The sequence below is a fragment of the Cuculus canorus genome, chromosome 2 (assembly GCF_017976375.1).
Source record: "Cuculus canorus isolate bCucCan1 chromosome 2, bCucCan1.pri, whole genome shotgun sequence".
NCBI classification, from domain to species: domain Eukaryota; kingdom Metazoa; phylum Chordata; class Aves; order Cuculiformes; family Cuculidae; genus Cuculus; species Cuculus canorus.
The window spans coordinates 135,623,123-135,644,929 of record NC_071402.1 but is presented as its reverse complement, the minus strand read 5'-3'; the positions used below and the strand labels follow the sequence as shown (position 1 = coordinate 135,644,929).

Sequence of the window (21,807 nt, the reverse complement as noted above, 5' to 3'; positions counted from 1 at the left end):
GTTGATAGTGAGCACTGGGAGATCTGAAGAAAATATGGTCAGAACATGGTCCGAGTCTTCTGTGCCCTTTTGTATTTTAGTTTAATTGAATTGTCAGTATCTGACACCAGTCATAACCATTCTTGTTCAGTGGATGATCCTCCCCTTCCTTGTCTTAAACATGCAGCAGTCCAGGCAGTGCTACGGAGATCTGTTCTCCACACATCTGAAAAGGTTGATTAAAGTTTTGTAACCAGCCTCCCATTCCATACTGCGCTCATTAGTAAGGTGCTCACGATATTTACTTGTTATTCATCTAGACTGCATGGTCTGATATCAGGGTAAGGCCTAACATGGAAAGAGCACTTTTGTTGTTGGCAAAAAATTTCTTAGCACTGGCAAATGGAGGACAGATGTCAGTTCTTTATGGTCCTGGACTCTTCTTCAATAGACAGCAAAATTAGACATTAAAAATTGCTACTCACTCTCTGAGGAACGTGAAACTAAGCCAGGAGGCTCTCTGTACAGAACTACAAATCCGAATCCTAGTCATGAAGAACTGCAAAGGTCAGTCAAGATTATCTCTCACTGTGTTCCCAGTAGCACATTACCATTTAAGGAACACTATTATGACAAGGAATCAGTATGCAGGTGGCATTTTTGTCCTTGCTAGTTTTGAAAGATGACATAAAATCCTGTCCCTGCGTTGATGAGATCAACTCATGAATGAAAAACTGCTGGAGCTGCACCTGAGCCATCTGGCAGCATCACAGGATTTAACAGCTGAATGTGCTTCACAGCCTTAGTCCTGTCACTCTGAGTGGAAGCTGCCTGTAATCCCATTGAGGCAGTTCCATGTCCTTGGATCACTTCCGAATCCCTTGCTGATCCTCAAAATAAGTTCCACCCTCTTGCCCTCCTCAGTAATGTATTCCATAAGTTAGTGCTGGCCAAGGCACTACTGCCAGTTCTTGAGGAGCGGTTAAACATTCTACTCCTTCCTTCACCTTCCTGTTTGCATTGTAGCAGTGATGTATCTACCTGGTCATGAAGCCTAAAGCTTAAAAAAAAAGAGTCCATCTTTCAAGAATGTAGTCTTAAGTCAAGGATGTTAGACGTGCCCTAATCTGTTAGCCATGTCCTGTGGCTCTCCAGGTAGACTCGAATTATAGCTAGAGGCTGGCTTTCCCTCTCTGGGTTCCTGTAGGATCTGGGCTTTGTACTGCTTGTTCCTTTGAAGCCCAGGCAGCAGGGATGAAACTAACACGTGCAAAATGATGCCTTGGGGCTGTGTAGAGGTTTTTGAGAGGAAATGCTGGCATCAGGGAAAGAAATGGCTTTGAGTTGGGAGCCTGTTTGTGGAGATAGAAGGATGAGACTAGCTGGACCACGAACAAGGGAGTGAATGGCCTTCTCAAGTATGGAAAACTAGCTGGCAGCTGCAGAAAAAGTGGGAAGATAGATCTGAGCTGCATGGTGACCCTGGGATACTACAGGCAATCATAGTTCTCTTCTTGTAGCCTCTTGAATGATAGGGTAGAAGGAGGGCTGTATGCTTTGTAGTAGCCCACATGATTCATGTAATACTTTACATGAAGTTTTATCTTTCATGTCAACTCACTAAAACATTTGGGCTTTAAAGAACATGCATAATTTTTCTCTTTGTTAAGAACAACAGAGTTTTCTTATTGTGAGGAAAGTTTGTATGTATAGTCTGCCTAAGACAAAGCTTTCCTGTGGGCAGTCATAGGCTGTGAAGCAAACTGCATGACCCTGTGCCACCACAGACTGCAAGCATAACCACGACTGTGTGCTCACAAACTAATTAAATATCCATCTCTTTTTTTTTTTAAGTGGAAATAAAATATATTTTCTCCATAGGGAGAGAGAGGACCACGTGCAGGAGAAGTTTACCAGGTTTACCATGCTTTACAGTGCTTTTTTTAGAAAGTGATCCTTTGCTGTGGGAATGAAGGTTTTAGAATTAAATAAAATTATTTGGAATTATGATTGACATAATTTCATGCGTAAACATAGCTTCATACTAGAGAAGGAAAAAAAGGAATAATGCTATATTACTTGCATAATTCATGGAAACATTTTCAGTATTTTTTCCTCAGAGTTGTAGACAGAATTTACAGGGGCAATGAGTTGCAATCTTGCTTCTGAAATTTTGAAGTTCATGATTATTGTGTACAAAGGTGTAAAATATCTTAGAGAATCTTGTAAATGGTGAGCAGAGCTCATTCCAGCATTCAGCTTTACTGTTTGCATTTGAAATATCAATTTCTGTTACTCTTACCTCTTTTTTATTTTTACTGAATGGGAAGTCTTGCTTATGTAAAGGGAATCAGAAGCTCGCCTAGTCTGTGTTAGCGTATAATATTTATATGCACTTTATTTACTTAGTTTCAAAAGTAAAAAGAGCTATGGAGCTCTTCTGGAGTTTGCATAATGGGTAATAAGATAATGGCTAAGGCCTGGATTTCATTATGGGTAGAAAACTAGGATACGTTTTGAGGCTTTTGGAAATATCTACCAGACTTTTGACCTTCAGTTTCAGATGGTAGCAATGTGATTGGAACTGAAGAGAACAGTTTTGACCGCAGCTATGTAAAAAAGAAATTGGAGCATGGGCTTTCACGAATATGGCAGGTATGTTTTTTTGATTTTTTTTCTAAATATTTATCTCCCCCCTCCTCCTCCTAATATTAATTACAGCTGTATTTATACTAATCTTCTTACAAAAAAAGTCTCTGGAGATATTTGTTTTGAGCTAAATATATCAAAACAATGGAAGTGTAACATGTACGATTCAGTTACTACTTGGTCGCTATGCTTACAAACCTAGTCAAGATACAAAGACATAGTAACATGACTTTCTGCCTGATTCCACTTCTCCCAACCTGTGTGCTGTCCCACAATCAATTTTCTTCTTGTGCTTTTTTGCTGCTAGAACAGTCATGCTGTTTTGTGTTTCTGGTATAACCGTAGCTACAGAGAACCTGAAGTCTTGTGAACCTGCCTGGTTTCACAATATTCCTAGTCTGACTGCTGGATCAGTTTGATGTGCAACGAGACCTCAAATGTATGATGAAAAAGTTACAAAACTTTTACATGGCTGAATTGTAATCCAAAGCTCTGGGTTTGCAGTAACAATAAAGCATCTAGGATTGACCTTGTCTTATATAGAGTGTTAAAGAAACTGATTCCAATATTATTTTAGATGGTCAGTGAGAAATCATTTGTGTTGCAGAAAATGGAATTCTACTCTAAATCTCAAAAAGAAGCTAAAACTGCAGACAAACCAAAAAGTGATAACGACCCAGCCATCTGAGCCTTCACCTTTTTGTCTTCAGTGTACTAAGTATACAAAAACTTGTTTGTGTTTTATAGGATGTTCAACTGAAAGTGAAAACATATCTTCTGGGAACTGATCTGTCGAGCTTCAAATACGACGACTTCATATTTGTACTTGATGTTATCAGCAGGTATACTGATGTGGTCATAAGACCACTTGATACATGTGCACAAACTTGAGCTCTGATAAGACAGCACAGTTAATTAAGGCTGATATTTGCATTCTGATGCCAACTTTGTTCCCATCTACTGCTTGTTTGAAAACTGTCACATAAAGAAGTGCTCATCTGTGAGTGCCAATCTCTCTTGGTACATGAAAGGGGTAACATAAACTGTTTTGCTGCTCAAGTGGTACTGAAATATGTTATTGTCTCAATATTGTCCACTTTTAAGATATCAGATATGCAGACCTGACAAGTTTGACGTTTCTAAAAGCTTTTAAAGGAACTCTCAGTCAAAAGCAGTATAAGTACTGCTAATCTGTACATATTATTAATGGGATCTCAAAAAGACATTTATTTTGCTTATGCTTTTTATCTCTTTGGGACATTATGATAGGATTTGGAAGGAAATGAGACTTGCACTTCTGTGCAAGAATGGTGCTCTGCTTTTCTGAGAATACATGTACGCTCAGTGGTGATCACTGAGGCTTGTAATTCAGGTAAAAATATTTTTAAACTGTGTTTTATTGCTACAGGTTGATGCAAGTTGGAGAAGAATTTTGTGGCAGCAAGTCTGAAGTTTTGCAAGAATCTATCAGAAAACAAAGTGTTAACTATTTCAAAACATACCACAGGTGAGACTACTATATGTGCAGTGAATTAATCTAGTGGCATTTATTTTTGTTGCTTTTAATTCTAAAGGTTTTCCAGAGGAATTCCACTGTATAATGTTGCTGCATTGAGGTTGACGGTGGAATATGTTTCAGGATGAGGACTGGGCTCTGAAACCTGGAGAAAGGGAGAGGGTGGAGAAGCCTTTGATTCCATTATAGTTGTGGGTAACTCTAGTTCTGCAGCAGGCAAGACAGATAAAGAAGAAAAGCTTCTTATGCGGAGTTTAAGTAGATTTTCAAGCTGTCTCTTAAGCTGTTTCCTGGGATCCTAAGGAAGCAAAATTGTTACTTCTTTTTCTGTGCCACTGGTCATGTGTAGCTATGAGATGTTGTTTTCAATGCACAGTTTTGTTTATCAAATGAGTCATATTTTCAATATTTTTTCCTTGATGGGATCTGTTTCAGTCAACTCTGCTGTCTTATCTGAGGCCAATCTCATGTGCTGTATTGTGCAGGCAGTCTCTGACTTCAGATAGGATGTGTGGCTCTGACTGCTTCAAGACTTGTCTATCTTTTTGTTTTAATTGTCTTGATTTCCCCAATTGTTTTGGTTTGGATGATTGGCAACTCTTTCATTCTAGTTACCTAGCATTTATCTTCTTTCTGGGCGTAAATAACTGGGGAAGATATGGAAAGAAATACAGCATTACTTGCTCTGAGAAACTCTTGCTTTCCCAGTCTTGATCTGTTGTCCTCTGTAGTATGAGAGCTGTCATACAACTAAAACAACCAGAACCACTTGGTCTGAGACTTAGGCTTAAAATCCATGAAACATGACAGGGAAACACGAGGCAGGGTCTAAATTCAGAAGATGGGAACGTGGTTTGGAATTTCTTCCAGCTTTGGTAGTTTGTAGCTAGGATTTCTTCTTCAACATTTGATGAAGACCTCGGTTCCGGTAGTCTGAAAAGCTTGAACTTTAATCAGATGCACGATAGGTCTTGTCAGGACATGAGTTGATTAAGATGCCATACCACCTGTATTTGTTGAAAGCATTTCCAAACCCCGAACTGAATGTCATGAACTGATTTGGAAACTAAGTCTGCAGCTCTAGGTTTAGAAGATCTGTTTTGGTCTGCTTGATGATCTTCTACTATGCTGACTAACCACATATTACCTTAGTTGGTTAATTAAATCTGGTTTTGACCATTATGGCTTTGCTTATACTTCAAGGACCTATTTAACAGTTTAGGGAATCAGAGGCAGATTTTCGGAATTGTCTTTAGTAAAATAAAGGTTAAGGAACATTGATGGTATATGTGTAGAAATAATAATTTTTTTAAAAAACTTGTGGTTATTATTAAGAGAATGTTTCTTGTAATTCTTGTGAAAATAAAAGTATTTACTGATGTGACTCAAATTATGTGAACCTTGTAATACTTCTTACAAGTTTCGTGGTGTGTGTGTGTTGTGAAGACTAATTGGCTGATGTTTTCATCCTCACAAGGAAAATATTAAAAAAATCTTCCCTCTCAGCTTTGTCTCTCAAGTTGGTTTATATAAAAGCTTTTGGCCCTCGCCTTTTCAGATCAAGCTAATGTGGCTTTCACTCCCCTTCCGTATTACTTGTAGGGGAAAGAAAAATAAAGCTAGTGCTTTTAAGGATTCGTTAGTATATAAAGGCCACATAGAGCTGAAATGCTGAGTCTGGGATTAGTCAGTTCATTGATTGTGTAATTTGACATATATGGCCTCCTGGGCAGAGTTTGGTGCTTTAGAGAACTACCAACATAGAGAAGGCCTCAGAGGAACTGCCCAAGTCGTTCAAAAAGCATGGAAGTACAATGTAATACTAGAGTATATATGAAGGCTTTTTTGGGTAAAAGTTGACTATTTTGAAAAAATAAAGTGGACTTTTGGCAGAGAGCATCACTAGGATAATTTTTGGGGAGCAATATACTTTTTTGTTTTGTAAAAAAGTGTATCTGATCACTAGAGCTCTTTAGAGAAAAAAGTGCATCAGACCCTCTATGCATGCCACTTCCCAGATTTGTATGCTGGTGAAAATGAAAAGCATTTGTTTAAGTAGTTTGTCAGTGCCTTGATTTCAACTTTGAAATGATACAAAAACTGATGCTGTGTGGCTTTTAAATGTTTACTTTTCTATGACCTTTCTCCTTAGTCTTCCTCTCAAATAATTGTAATCTATAATGCTGATTTTCACAGTTTTTCTGTTGTTGCTGCCGGCTTTACTGCGAGAAGCTCAGCAAGCAGCAAGTACTCAATGCCTCAAAAATAGCACTTGAAGTCTATTTGCATTTAAATAGATACAGCAAACTGTAGTCAAAATTTGGCATATTGCTCATGTTGCCGAGGCAAGAAAATTTTAATTGTAGTGGTGATTATAGTTCATTATTGGAATAATGGTATTTCTAGAATATTTTACTGCTTAATTAGAAAGCCAGGGCATAATTTACCAACTACTGATTGTTAAGCAAAACAACATACCATATACTAAGTAGAAAATATACAGCAATGTGACCTCAATAAGCACTTACTGCTGTCTTTTCCTATCTTAGTTCCTGCTTATGTGGCAAAATATTTTCTTTATTAAGGATATTTCTGCTTGAGGCTGAAAGGAGGCTTTTCTAGTCACTAAAAGTAGAACAGAAACAATGCATAGATATATAATTGGTACCAAGGTAAAGTTAAGCTATGAAAAAAATAAAGCTTTGGAGATTAATTTAACTTTTTTCTTTGAAAAGTTGAGATGTCTGTAGAACATTAGTTCTTTCTACTTCCCTTTTCTACCTGTTGTTTTCCGTGTGTTTGAAAGAAGCATCTTTTGTGGGCTCACAGCAGCTATTGCACTGCTATAAGAGTGTTTGTATGTATTGTATTGCTTTCTGCAGTCTACATAGAGGAAAAAAGGTCCAGTATTACTGCATAATCATATATGTTCTTCTATACTATCTAATGGTTTGGGCAAAAAAACTTGTTTCTAAATTTTGGAGGTTGATGTTCTTTGAGAATTTCTCCAGAGGTGTCATAAAACATACATTGTATTTGTAGCCACAGCTTTAAAATAGCCTGTCAGTTGAAAGAATGAGTTAAATATCTCTTCTCAAATGGAGATTTTTATGCAGTTTTTTAAGGTGTTTTTTGCTGCATAGGTTAAATAGTTGTCTACTTCCCGATTTACTCTTCGTACTGATTAAAAGTATTCATTTGTTCTGTTTCAGAACCCGTCTTGAAGAATTAAGAATGTTTTTGGAGAATGAGACTTGGGAACTTTGTCCTGTTAAATCAAGCTTTAGTATTCTGCAGCTTCATGTACGTTCTATGAGTAGCACATAAAAATGTAGTAATATTTTAATAGCTAAGTGTCCAGGTATTCCGAGAAGTGGTAAGACCCTTAAACTACTGTGCAAATGTTTTTAATGGCTGCTAAAAATCCCTATATTTCACTTTGAGATAATGTAAAGTTACGATTCAAATGCTTTTATAACAGTAATGTTCCCATTTCAGACAAGTTTAAAGAAGATGCTACAGTTGTAAGCAGGTATTATTTTGTCTCCTGATTTCTGTGAACTAAAAAAACTCTCTTGGTTTTCACCTAATTTTAGACAGCAAATACCGAATGCAAGAGATGTGTTGCATGTAATACCCAAAACATGATAAAATTAGAAAGACAGGATAGTGTAATATTGCCAATTCCAAGGTTAACTTGAGCCAGCATGAAAATCATGTTTAAATAAGCAGCAAGCTTTGGTGAAATTTTTCATATCAAGTTAATGGTCCACAAGGATATTGTTATGCTCTGTTTTCATCGAACTGAAGTCCTAATAATACTGAAACTGATGTGTTGATGATTAAAATTGTACTTTGTTTTTATTAATAGGAATTTAAGTTCATGGAGCAGTCACGTTCCCCGTCTGTGTCACCTAGTAAGCAGCCTGCTTCAGCAATTTCAACAACAGCAACATTATTTGAGCAGTACTGTAACGGAGGAAACCCTTTTGAAATTCAGGCTGACAGCAAAGATGATGAGACAGAAGACGTGTTAGCTTCCAATGGGGTATGGAGTGTTTCAGGGGGAAAAAAAAAAAAGCAAATCTTGCACTCATTTAATGGTGATTTATTTTGTGTATCAATGATGGCAAAATGTCTTAGTACAGGGATCAGTTAACTGCAGTACTGTGTAAAACCTCAAGCCACTTTACTCCTTTAATTAGGCAGGTTGCTTTGCTTTTAACAGTGCCAGGAAGCCAGGCATCCTGTTTAAAGTTCAGTTTGTTTTGCAGTGGATCAATATTTTTTTTTCCACTGAAGTCCAGTGCTCCTCAAGGCTAGCAAGACACTTTCCACATAAATTAGTATTTTTTCAAGGGTTAAGTTATTCTTTGTGGAAATATTTTTTTATTTGCAATTTATATGCTCAGGATGCTCACTTTAAAGTGGGATCTACTATGAAACTGAATGATAATTTTGTGTATTTTTTTAGAATTCTGTCAAAAACCTAGCAATAGTTTTGCTTTCTAAAAGATTTTTTTCTGAAGAAAGACTAGAAAATTAACTTAACCTTTTGCATTTTGGGGTAATGTGAATTTTACCATCTAATCATCCTGGGGAAAAGTGTCTTTTTATTCTGAATTTGTCTCTAGCCACTGGAATATGTTTCTGTTAGTAAAGGCTGCTGTTTTCGTGCTGGTTGTTCACTGCTATCTGTTTTTTGAAGGTGTGTGAGGCCCAATCCCCACCAGAGCTGAAGCTACTTAAGACAGTAAGCATTAGTGTGTTAGTGCAGGATTGCCTCATGCTTTGCATGTAGATGCTGCTATAGCGACAAGCACTGGGGCAGAGATGAGGTTCTAGTAAATTGCTGTCTGGATGCCTTATGTGTTCTCTGGTGGGACTGAGAGCTGCCTTTACTGGTTCAGCAGTGGCAGGCTGTGGGTTTGGTGAAATAGGCTAGAGGGAGATCAGTTCCCATGAATTACTAGTAGACTGATGTGTTACATGTATGGCAAAATGTGTTTTTTTGGCAAAATGTGTTGTGGTTTCTCTGTCTTTAATTTCAGACAATGTCCCATTTGATAGGCTTGCATGTTGTCAGGGACTTGCAAGACTGGCTGCACTGTCCACTTTTTCAAAGCTGTGTACCCATTTAGTGTTCATTAGTGAAACTTTAATATTAAAATTGATAAAATCTGTTTTTTTGCCTGCTGAAGAATTATAATGAATTTTGGCTTTCCTTTGACAAGAGAGGGACAGGGTGTTCTATGTGGAAAAAAAATGAAATATCAATGATACGATTTATTGCACATTTTTCTTGTGAAATATGGATTAGATTTAGTTACGCATAGTGTAAAATAGGTTTTATTAACCTTAAAGGTAGTGGTATTTGGAAAGAACTTGGGAATAGTGTATAGTACTAACCTTTTTTTTTCCTAAGTAAACTTAAGTTACAGATTCCTTAATGTAATTTAAAATTGATTATCGAGGATGATGCTTTTGATTTTTCTTGCTTCCTTGTGGAAATCAGTTGTCATGAATATTTCTTTTGTTTGACATGTTTCTAGCAGTGCTGCATATTAGCAGGTTTATTCCATGTGATAATTTCAGTATAATGCGTTGGAGAATGGGAATTAACTGTGTTTAATATCAAAAGATGTTAAGTAAATCTGAGGAATCATACTGACAGTGCAGACGAGGATGTTCAACAATGCTAAGAAGGCACTTACTTGATTTTCATCACTATATTTGGCAGCTAACTCAGTGACTAGAAAGATAAAATCCTTCCATAAATCTTGGTGAGCCAGGGAAGATTTATGCGCATTTACACAGAATTGAGGCACAGAATGGGCTAATGAACTTGTCAGTAGCTGTACAGACTATCTAACCTGGCTCCTTTTAGAACCTAGTTTCTTGTGACCTTAGTGAGTATACTCCCCAGGTGACCATCCTACATTCCTTTTTCACATTTTTCATCTCCTCTCTCAATTGCTGGCTGTTCCAAAGTGCTGACACATAGAAATAACGCTTCTTTGAAAAAAAATGTTACACCTATTTTGTTAACCTTCACATAGAAGCAGAAATAACTTGCTTAGATAGTGTGGAGTAAAATTTCTACAGAGGAATTTGTATTTCAGTTTCATGTTTCGGTTTCTTGACTGACCAGTTAAGGTGAGGGCACGTTTTAGCACTTGAAAATATTTCAGATGTAGGTCACAACATTTTATTTCCAGAGAATGCAGACGTGTTTCTAAATGTTTTGACAAATGCATAAGTGATTCATTTACTTGTCAAATGATCTGTAGAGTGGTAAGAACTGTCAAGATTTCTTTTGAGTATTTTATAAACTCTTACTGTTTAGTTGTTGCACTTCTGTACGGCTGAAGATGAGCCTCTGGGTCCAGTCACCTCAACTCTGTATCTTGAGCTTCAGTGAGGTGCTTTATGTCCGTCCCTTTTCTGTATCTCCCTAAAATTTCTTTGTTGTGATATAGTTAACTTACAATTTTGTAACACACTGCAACTTTGATGAATCTTACCACTGTCCCATGGGTTTGTTTGGGCCCAATGCATAAACTCTTATGAACTGATTTATTGCTACAAGATACTTGAATTCCTTTTAGCACTTCAAAATTTTACCACAGGCTGTGCTTATTCAAAATAGATTTATGGGGACTTTTCAGGTTAAGGTCACTATTTAACAGTTGTGAGTTGCTTACTGTTTATTTTGAAATGCAGATATTTTTATCTCATTAAATAACTTTTGTAGCTCATTAATAGCATTAGATTGAGGGGACTTAATAGAGTATTTTTCCATGTAAAAAGAAAACTACTTATAATTCTTTTAATCTACGTCGTTAAGACAGTTGCTATGTCAACTGTCAGATTCATATATTAATATGAATTGTAGTCGATTTATCATTTTACTGTCACTGGATTTTAGTTCAATCAACATGTCGTTTATTATATGTTAATGCATAATAAGTGGTGGTAATTCTCCATACTCATGTTCCAGCCAAATTAGTTAAACTATGACTCTTTTTGTCCTTAATCAAGCATGAACTCAGCTCATTTTTTAAATAAACTGAGCTGCTTTCCTTATGGCTTTCCTTTGTCTGAAATTTTCATTAGGCAGAAGTTTTGCCTGTGAATACTAATGATCAAAATGTTTCTTCTTCTTGTATGTCTCATACTGCATTCTTTTGTCCGTGGTTTTGCTTTGAATTTGTAGAGTCGGCTTCTCATTTCTGTAATATACTGCTTTCATAGAGCTGGTCTTTAAAAGCCTCCATAGCTGGCTTGGACCAGGAATTGCTGTGCATGACTGTGGTTTATATTTTCCTCTATGAGTTTGGGTTGCAGAATTCTGTTCCTTGCTTGCTCAGCAGTTTTTGTTTGTTCCATGTACAGTGCAAAGTTTCCATGTGTAGAACATACAGATATATACAAAGTTACTCTTCTTGCTGTTGATGTAGATAGAACAGCATGCAGAAAAATGAGTGAGAGAAAGAGTTACATGGTAATAGTAGCCATGAGAAATACTTACATTTTTGTAGTAGCATTTGCTGCTTATGGTTTTCTTGACATGTTTGTGCATAGTCAAAATCACCTTGGTCTCTAACAGGTTAAGTGGTAGAAAGACTCTCTATTAGAAATGGGTTTTTTGAAGTATACTAAAATCAATTTTATAAACAACTGCAAGTTGGTTTTTTGATGGTCTTTCTTTTTAAATAAATGTGTACAATATAAGTAAGTATTTTTGTGAAGCAACAGTTTAGTCTTCTTGCATTAATAATTAAGGATTGTGTGGTACCAAGCTTTTTTGGCTTATTGCTACCATATGGATACCTTTTGAGGCTTTATTACAAGGCTTTATTTATTAGCAAATTAAAGCTGAGATATGTAGGTACTTGATACAGCAACAAGAAACCAAAAAAACAACCTGTCAGTAGGTGAGAGAAATAAAATGATGCAAATATTTATTCTTAATCAACATCATGAGAACAGAAGTTTGCTTTGAAGTGCACTTAAAAATGGCTTTAATTACTTGCCTGCAGCATTTTCAATGAACATTGTCAGCAGCCTTTCAGCCATCAAAGTCATTTGTATTCTGATCGAGGTGAAGGCCAAAAAGTGACCAAAATGAGACATTAAATCCTTAATCCATTTCCTTATAATAGTGACACTATTATAAGGAAACTAATGACGGTCAATATATTTGGAAACTAATGACGGTCAATATATTTTTTCTTTTATTTTTTTTTTTTTAATAGTATGAATCAGATGAACAAGAAAAAAGTGCATATCAAGAGTATGATAGTGACAGCGATGTTCCTGAAGAGTTGAAAAGAGATTACGTAGATGAGCAGACAGGAGATGCCCCTGTGAAAAGGTAAGTGTACTGTGTGAGTCCTTGGTCTCATTTACATGCTTTTCATGTTAGTAGTCTAATTAATTTATTTTCTGTTTAACCTATAATCTGTAACAGTGGAATAATAATCAAATGATCTTTATGCTACCTGCACAGTTAGAAAGGCTCAGCACTTAAAACTCTGGGAGGGGGAGGAACGTGAAACCGCTCATCGTTATTGCAGAAAGAAATTTTGGAAGGCAAGATTTTGAAGGAGGATAAAGGCTTCCTAAAGCAGGTAGTGGAAAAATGATTAGCAAGAGTTAGATATTAAATAAAGGTTCTTCTGCAGCTATTTTTGTGCATGCGTATAATTTCTGTTGTGTCCAGAGTAGTTCATAGACAAATAGCTTGAAGCAGTAAACTTTTATATAGAAAAAAATAAAATTGAATTCTTCCATAGCTTGAAGACAGCAATTTACAATTTTAAATTCACTTTTTCTTTAAGAATATATATACACACATAGATGTACATGAATATGCCTATTACATTTTTATAAATATATATATATAGAGAGATATTTTATACTTATATATTCATACAAACAAAAGCCAACTGTAGCCTTTAAAAGGATCTGAAATACAAACTTCTGTCTAAGGCACTGTACTGCTTAGACGATCATTCAGATTTTGTGAAGCAGACTAACATTGTTTGTATGTGGAGGACTGCGGGAGAACTAGAAAGCCATCACTTGGTTCAAAGCAGAGGAATTTTTTTTTATGAGATAACTCTTTAGGATAAAATATTGTTAGCTTCATTTCATAGGATATGTCACGTAAACTACTTTGTTTCAAAGGGGTTGTGGAGATAATGATAAAAATGACTTAATTTGAACAAGCCACAGTCACTGCCTGTAGCTTTGTGCTGTGAAACTGAAGCATTCTGAATTTTTTAGAGGAATGTCATTTTGAGGTGTGGCAGTTGAAAGGGATCTGTAAGAATCATTGAGTCCAGCTCCCTGCTTCTTGCAAGATGACAATTTCTGAAACATTTAATGTCTTTTTAGTTTAATCTGCCTCAAAATTGTTTCCATTTCCAGACAGTAATTTTCAGCTGTAGCTTACCAGTCTCCCTCTGTTTTGTCATTACTTGCTTTTTTTCCTCTGATTCATAAACCATGAATTTGAGTCAGAATGATTAGCGATTGCTGAGGCCAGATGGAGACCTTCAGAATTCAGGTGTTGGATTACAACTCAAACTCCTTTGTCGAGCACAATTTTATGTAATTTAGGCCAGGTTTCTCTCTTTAAATGTTAGAATCCTAACCCAAGTTATGCTTTTCTATAAATAAAATACTGCACTGGAAGACATACAGTCATGTGAAAGAAAGGAGGGGAAAGATTTCTTTTCTACTAAATTGTATTTGCATGTGCTTGAGTATAATAAGCGGTCACATTTGGTGTATTTTGTTTTTTGTTTTCTTTAAAGCATTTCTCGAGAAACTCTGAGGAGCAGAAAGAGATCAGATTATAACCTCAATAAAGTGAATGCACCTATCCTAACAAACACTACATTGAATGTAGTAAGGCTTGTTGGTATGTAGAACAATTGTAGTTTTTATATAGTCTTATTTTAATGCAAACCTATGGATTATAGCAAATACGTTACATGAATTTTAAAGCTTTTGAAAAATATAACTAGTTGGACTCTTTGAAAATGTTAATAAAACAGGAATAAAGCACTAAACCAAATTATTTTTATTAAATAGACAATTTTGGTTATATCTTGCGAGTTATTTCTACTTTGAAAATTAATCTGCATGCATATATTGTTTTCAGCCAATAATGGTGGATTATTTGTCCAAACTATTGAATGGGTAAAAACAATGGACATGAAACATTTCTGTTCTATGTTGTGAAAAGTTATGAAAGTACTTAAAGATTGGGGGGGTGCGTTGCCCTTTCATTACTCAAATCCAGAACAACTGTTTTTACTACGTGGTAGACAACTAGAAGAAAAGTGCATTCCCATATTGATAATTTCAGTAATTGGAGTGTATCCTAGTAATCCCTGGGGAGTTTAGGGTATCCCTATCTTGAGGTGGTCAAGATGTGATCAGACCAGCTGCTGAGTTATCTGATCTCCTTAGACCTGCTCTGAGCAGTTCTGCATCCTAGAAATTAAAGCAGTTGTTCAATAGTTGCTTGGATGACTGTTTTCCATCTTCTTAAATATGTTTTTATTTGCCGTCTTTCAATCATAGTGGTGCAAGCCATGTGGTGACTACTTATTGCACATACAGATAATTATGCTGATTACCAGACTGTTGATTTCACAGGCATTTTTTATTATGTTCTGATTCCTTTACTCCTATAGCTTGACTGCTTTAAGGTCTTTTCCATCTCATTCTCAGTGTGGCTGAAAATGGCGAATTCAATTCGCCACCGTGTTCACTTTCTCCTCAATTTTCTCACTGTCAATATCATTGTCCCCAATGAAGACCAAGGCAAACTATTCATTCTTGCTTTTCAGCTGTATTGTTTGTCTACAATTTTTGTCCTGTCATGTCCGGATTTTTACCATCTCTGGAAAATTTATTAGGGCAAAACATTTAGTATTTCCAGCACTTGATGTAACTTCCTGAGTGAATAGGTCTGTTTTTCCCCTTTGTCCGTGTCCTTGTCATTCTTTGCTTCTAGTTTCTTTGCAGTTTCTCGTGTTTCTAATATGCAGCGACCCTGCCTCATTTTTACCTTAGTTTTTATCTTTTCTGAGGAATATCTCCCATTTGATATCACAAATGGAACAGGTTTATTTGCACCGTGTTTCTGTTAGACATAAACGGCATATTTAACCTCTAGCACAGAAGTTGAAAATGCAGTCATCTTTTGTTATGACTTTTGGCCTTAGCATGCAAATATTTCATCCGCTTCTTCCAGGTAGCATCCCCAAGGCTATCAGACACGTTTCTTTAACTAATGGTTAATGCCTGAGTAAAAAAAAAAGGAAAAAATAAGATACTACTATTTAGCCGGACTATTGGATTTATTAGTTTTCCTCCCCTTTTTGCCTCTCCTCTTGTCTCTTGAATGATCTGTATTAAACATGAAGATAAGCATGTTGTTGCTTGGCAGATTTGACTGAGCATGATGCTAGGTTGTAGGAGATCCAGGTATGGTCCTGTTCCTTGAATATTTTCCCATCAGACAGGTTCCCTTCATTATCAGTGGAGAACTGTAGGTAACTCCAGAAGATGATAGCGTTTGTTTGCTCTCTTGGATGTCTTTGCCTGCATGTTGTCACATAGATACCTTAGCTCCTGTTTTCTGGAGCTGCTTGCCCTTTGCACAGGAGATCTAGGCAACCAGTTTGGCCTAAGGGTCTAGTTTATAGGAAGTTTTATATAATAGTGACTTGCGTATGCAGCACCAATAATGTGGCGTCTCAGAAAATAAGTAGAGACCCAAGTACAGGGGACACTGTAGATGTGTTCTGTATGCAAAAACCTGTTCTCTTTTAAAATTCTGTTTATTTAAGAAATATCTGTTTTGGTGGCAGTAATGTGACTACTTGGTTTTTGTCCCTGCTACGTTTCATCACTGATACTCCTGTCTCCTGTATGATCCATTAACCTGACTTCTGGTAAATCTAGGTCACCTCCCTGATCCTAGTTAAAAGCAAATCATAAAGGAAACTAAGTTTAAGAAGGGAAGTCTGGAGTGAGATGGAGATGCTGCTTTTATTTAAATTGCCCAATCAAATAACAGAAATGATCGCCTCATGTTTTAGGAAGGAATGTTCTCTGAATGTGGTTCTCAGTGAATGATTGTAACAGTGCTCATAACCCATTTGGTCTGTTTCTGTTTGTTCTATGCTTTGTATGGAGACTAGATAACAAGAAGTGTAGCTTAATATTTATGAACTACGTAACTCAGTTGCTCTGTATGACTGAAGTGAGAGATGCTATAACTTTGTTTAATTTGAATTTGAAATGAACAGTATTAATTTGTTTTCCCCTCAAGTTAATAAATGAGGTAATTATTTCTCTGTTTCCAGTATAAAGTAACCATTAGGTTAATTCAAAATGCTGATTTTTTCCTATCAAGTAGTGTATTGACTTAAAATTTTAAGGAAGAATGAACTGATGTTTAATTTGTATTGAATAATTTGATCTATGTTCTATGCATCAGCAAGAATGATTCATGATAATGTCATTGTATAGACTGACTGGGTAGCTATTTCTTAGCTTGAAGTTTTTATAATGCCCTTCATTTTTGCTTTTGTTGTGAATGTTCTCTGGAGAAAAAATTCTTACATTTTGCTTGCTTTAAAACCAATTAACTTTAAGAAAATAATGTGATAAATCTCACAGCAGTAAGCTTTTAGCTAGAGGAAGTGGTTGGTCACGTAGCATAGAGACTCATGGGACTTTAAAAGCCCTATATCTTTCAAAATTATGTAATTGCAATGGGCTTTTCACATTTTCCTTCGAAGTGGCCTTTTAGCTCCTAATGTGTGTCATAGGAGGCTGCATGTCTGCAATTGTGAGAGTCCCTGGGAAATTATTTTACTAATGAACCCAGATAGACTAAAACTCATATATATGTTATTCAGGATATTGTGTATTTATTTACCTTTTTGGTTTTAGTCATCAGTTTCATGTAGATTAGTCTGATAGGGAGTAGTCTCTACTTACTGTCTTTAAGGACAAAAGAAGTGCTGGAAATAATACTTAAAAAAACCCCAAAAAAACCCAACCCTAGTAAATGTTCAGCCATTCTAGCTATTAACGATATCCTTTAGAAAGTCAAGCTGCTTTGGATTGCAGAAACTCTTTAAGTACTGTTTTCAAGTATTTCTGGAAGTCCTACCATGGTGTGGATTTGGGCTGAGTGCTGTTTGGAAATGTTCTCATGTACCACTTTTCCACCCAAAACAGAAACTTCAACTAGGGAACAATGTAAAGAAGTTAAAAGTTGGCATCCTGTTAGAGCAACTAGGAGGAAATATTCTTTGAACTTTTGTTGTGTCAAGATGCGGAGTGATGTAGTAATAGAGAAATGTTCTTGGCATCAGAAGACTTCTATAGGGACAATACTTGGGCAGTGTACACTGTATAGCCCTTTGGAAAAGTATAAGATACTGCCCAAGAGATTACCTTGAATATTCATGCTAGCTGCACAGTAATTTGGAAATCTAACTGTCCAGAATGTGACACATCATCCTTATGTATCTCTATATATCAATATAGGTTGCAGGTGAGTTTAAAAATGTGTATATCTCAGAGTAAGTGGGCAAAAAGAAGCCTCTGGCATAACAGAATATTCAGATAGTACATACGAAGGTGAAAACTGCTTTGATTTGGGTACCATCCTCTCGCAGACATCCAAAAACTTCCTCGCTGGGCTGTGCTGGAGTTGGCTGCACTTGAGTTTTCCTTTTGGAAGACAAATAGAATTTTTAAAGTCTACTTTTCAGTTCGTTAATAACTCTGTAGATGTAAACGTTAATAATTAAGCATAGGATTAGGTATTGGTCTAAATCGCCAAATATTAAACATTGCAACCTATGTCAAATATCCCAAAATAAGAAAATACGTGCTTGCATGTGTTTAGCAAACTGGGGTGTAGATTCATAGTATTCAAGCAGAGAGACTTAAGTTAGATAGGAACATGGAAAGTATTGTTGTCAGGTTATTGTTTGATTCTTACCACAGTGCTGTATCATCTTATCAGGTCTGGAGCTGTGTCGTGTATTTGTTAAATGACTGCTATCTTTACTAACCTACACAAATAATTGCTTAAAAAAAAAAAAAAAAAATCAATCCCCCTGATACTAAAAGCTAATTTTGTTTCTTTGTTACTCAGTTTCTCTGCCTAAAAAAAACATTTTTGTGTCAGTTAGCAAATTACTTTCCGGGACACAGCATTAACTTGAAAAACAGTGTTGCTGACTACAAAAAAGAAATTATTTTAGTGCCCTCATGTAATTTTTTGCAACCTGTCACTTCAACACGTCTGGAATATGACAATGGCTTGAATGGTCTGCTATATCCTGTGTGCCACGTGGACTTCATTTAAGTTTTGATTCCAAAATTACTGTCTGTTCCTATAATAACTCAAAGCTTATCATGTATTCTTTATGTCTTTAAGGTGGTAATAAGGCAAGCAGTATGTAATTTTTCAGCCAGCCAGCATGAAATGTAGGGTCTCTGCAGTATCAGCGTTTTCATTAAGTTGGTTCTAGTATGTCCCTATGAAAAGAGCCATGCTCAATGCTGAAAAACAGAAGTAAAAACTGTAGGCCCTGTGAACTAGCCCTGTAGAGAAAAAATTCTTTCAGAGTCCAAATTCCATGATCGGTTTGACTCTGCTAACATGTAGATGAAGATCCTGAGTTTTTTTTTTTTTTAGTTGGTTGGTTTGGAGATTTTTGGGTTATTTTGGGAAGGCAAGCAGAAAATTCTATGTTACTGATGTGAAACACATTATTCCTATAGTTGTTGAGTAAAATTCAGTCTTGGGCATATTGTTTTTATTCTGTGATTTTCTATTGCTTGAAAAATATCCATATATGCATATATAAGCATACACCAGTGCATAAAATCTTCAGTGGCTCTATATATCATTTGCCAGAGACCACTTTAGGAGATTTTTTTTTTTTTTTTTTTTGCTAAATGAAGCTGAACATATAGAGGATCCAGAAAGTTGTGTATTTTTTAACTTGGTACCAGAAGGCCAAGTATGGTTCTAGACATTTTGATACTGATTAACATCCATATTTGAGAAGTCTTGAGGCATTTGTGGTGTCCTTCCAGTCTCTAAAATATTACTATGTTGTTCTTAATCAATATTCAAGGTTAAATAGCAAACTTTGTAAAGTCTTTGTAATACTTATTCTGAGGAAACTGATCTTCTGTATTTAATTTTTAAGGGAAATACATGCAAATGATGAATATTCTGAAACCAATTGCATTTGATGTGATCCACTTCATGTCTCAGCTCTTCGATTACTATTTGTATGCAGTCTATACGTTTTTCGGCCGAAATGATGCGGTAGGTAGAAACATTATTCATTTCTAAGTATCACTGTACATGGAGAATACAGAGGAGATCTCATTGCTTAAAACACTACCTAATAAGTAATACCTTGCAAAAATAGTGGCAACAGAATGGATTTGAATGCAGGAATATGAAAAGACTGTTAGATCAGCATCAGGGAGAGTAAGCACTGGGAGCATCATTATCCATCAGGACATGAATCCCCTTGTGTTATGAATAGATTCTATACTCTTTTTCCAGCAGTATCTTGAAAGGAAAGACAATATGAAATACCTAAAAGTAGTGGCAGAAAGTGAGGAGCAAAGGAGCAGTCTGCAAGAGTAGGGTGGTTGGTTGTAGCCTGGAGAGTGTGAGGTGGTTTATTTTTCCTGTGTGTATTTCTCTAGCTTAGATAAGAATAGCAAAAGGAAGACAAAAAGTAAACCATGAAAATTAAGTAGCAACTCAGCTTTAAGAGATTTGAAATACATTTTTTTCAGATCTAATGTTCTTCTGTCAAACTGATTGCATTAATGAAAACAGATTTTTTTTGAGTAATCTTGTAGCTGAAATAAACGCTTGTTGGCATTGTATGTACGTGACATAGATCAGCTTTCAACAGAACTGCCATAGAGCATTTTTGAAAAGTTCCATGTAAAAACAATTTTCCTCTCTTGGCCCCTAAATTATTCCACAAGTAATAATATTGTGGGGTTCCAAATTAATCATCCTCTGTTGGCAAATTGTAATGGATTTTCAGTGTCAACATGTGGTTCTAAATGCTTTTGAGCTGTTCTCTTTGGCAGGATAAATAAATGTATCTGTAATTTGTTTGTGTTTAGAAGATGGGTGGAGTGGGCTTTTTTTGTTTGCTTATTGTTATACTATAATTGATTTTCATTGGTTTAGTCAGCTGCTCAGGTATTCATATTGTGTTGCATTTATTTATTTTTTTTTTGCACCTCCTGTTTTGTGGTTTTAAAGCCCATACTGAGTTCCTCACTCTCTACTTCTAACAGAGAACAGCACAGTGCTAGGCAGGTAAACATTATAGCCAATGGGTGGTATAATTTTCATGGTTTTGTAGTGTGCCTAATTTTTGTTTTGATAGATGATTTTCCATGGGAAACATACTGCTTACAAAGGGTCTGTGAATGTAATAAACCCTCTTGTAATGCTGCTTGAATGTCCTCACTTCCCACAGTGTTTATAAACCTTTAGAATATAGAGATGGGTGATGGTATGTGATTTAGACCAGTGAGAGTGTTGCTGTTTTATTTTTGTTTACAAAATAGCATCAAATGGGATTCTTAAGAGTACGCTGATAATATCACTTCCTTAAATGGATGAAATTCTTAGTGAAATCATGCTTATGTTTTATGCATAAGTAAGTACATACATAAAAAGAGTGATTAATTGTATAGAGTTCATTGCCAGTTCAATGAAAATCCAGGATTTAAAGTAGATGTGTTGAGTGCTGTGTCCGGTCGTGATGCTAAGCCATTACTCTTTCCAGAGTTCTTTAGAATGATTGTCCTATGTAGTCAGTGTTTGGCTTCCTTCACTGCCAGAAGTTGCACACTGTTGTTACCAGAATTGCTCTTTCAAACCTTTTTTGATTTCTGGGATGCAAGTTATGGCTGCCTTTCCTCCTTATCTCAAATTATGGAGCAACCTAATATGAAATTAAGAGTAATGGCCTGTTTTTAATTTCTGCTCATGAAAGCATAAAACATTCATGAATATGGCCCAGAATAGTCTTCCGTACCAGAATGAATTTGAGATGTTTTAATTTGTTTTGATAAGACACTATAATAATTTATAAATCAGTGACTATTCTTATGTAAACCATATTTGTTTTTTAACTGTAAGAGGTTATGTAGAATTGATGATGAGTAAAATTATTCTGTAAATTGTCTAATGCTCTGCTTACTAGCTGTACTAGGTCATCAATTTGTGGAATTTAATTAGGTACCATTTTGCATACAGAAATAGCAAAAACTTCCATGAAGCAGAGCAGTTATAGTGATGAGTGACATGTTCCATGTAAAGTCATAACGTTCTATCCTTGTGGAAAAATGTTGAGCAATAACCTTTTTTTTGTTTGTTTTGTTTGGTTGGTTATTGTTTTTTTTCCCCCTCATACATATGAGTGCACAATTCTGACTTCAGGCTGTAACTGGTTCTTGGTATATAATGTTTTATGGACATAATTTTGTTTTTACATTCTCCTTCCTTTATATATGTTTCAAATGTGAAATTACCATTTTGTTAGAAAGAAATATAT

General features: G+C 35.9%; 1 protein-coding gene across 2 annotated transcripts in view; it reads left to right on the top strand.

The window, feature by feature from the left end:
• Positions 1–21,807, top strand: part of VPS50 (VPS50 subunit of EARP/GARPII complex) — a 79,978-nt gene that overhangs the window by 37,069 nt on the left and 21,102 nt on the right. The window contains exons 14-22 of one of the 2 annotated variants that reach the window (XM_054058769.1): positions 2,537–2,634; positions 3,376–3,470; positions 4,037–4,135; positions 7,357–7,447; positions 8,016–8,192; positions 12,403–12,521; positions 13,969–14,075; positions 19,414–19,535; positions 20,505–20,561. In XM_054058769.1, the coding sequence (XP_053914744.1) occupies positions 2,537–2,634; positions 3,376–3,470; positions 4,037–4,135; positions 7,357–7,447; positions 8,016–8,192; positions 12,403–12,521; positions 13,969–14,075; positions 19,414–19,535; positions 20,505–20,561 (965 nt within the window). The remainder of the gene's footprint in view (positions 1–2,536; positions 2,635–3,375; positions 3,471–4,036; positions 4,136–7,356; positions 7,448–8,015; positions 8,193–12,402; positions 12,522–13,968; positions 14,076–19,413; positions 19,536–20,504; positions 20,562–21,807) is intronic. The other variant, XM_054058770.1, reaches the window with a different exon arrangement.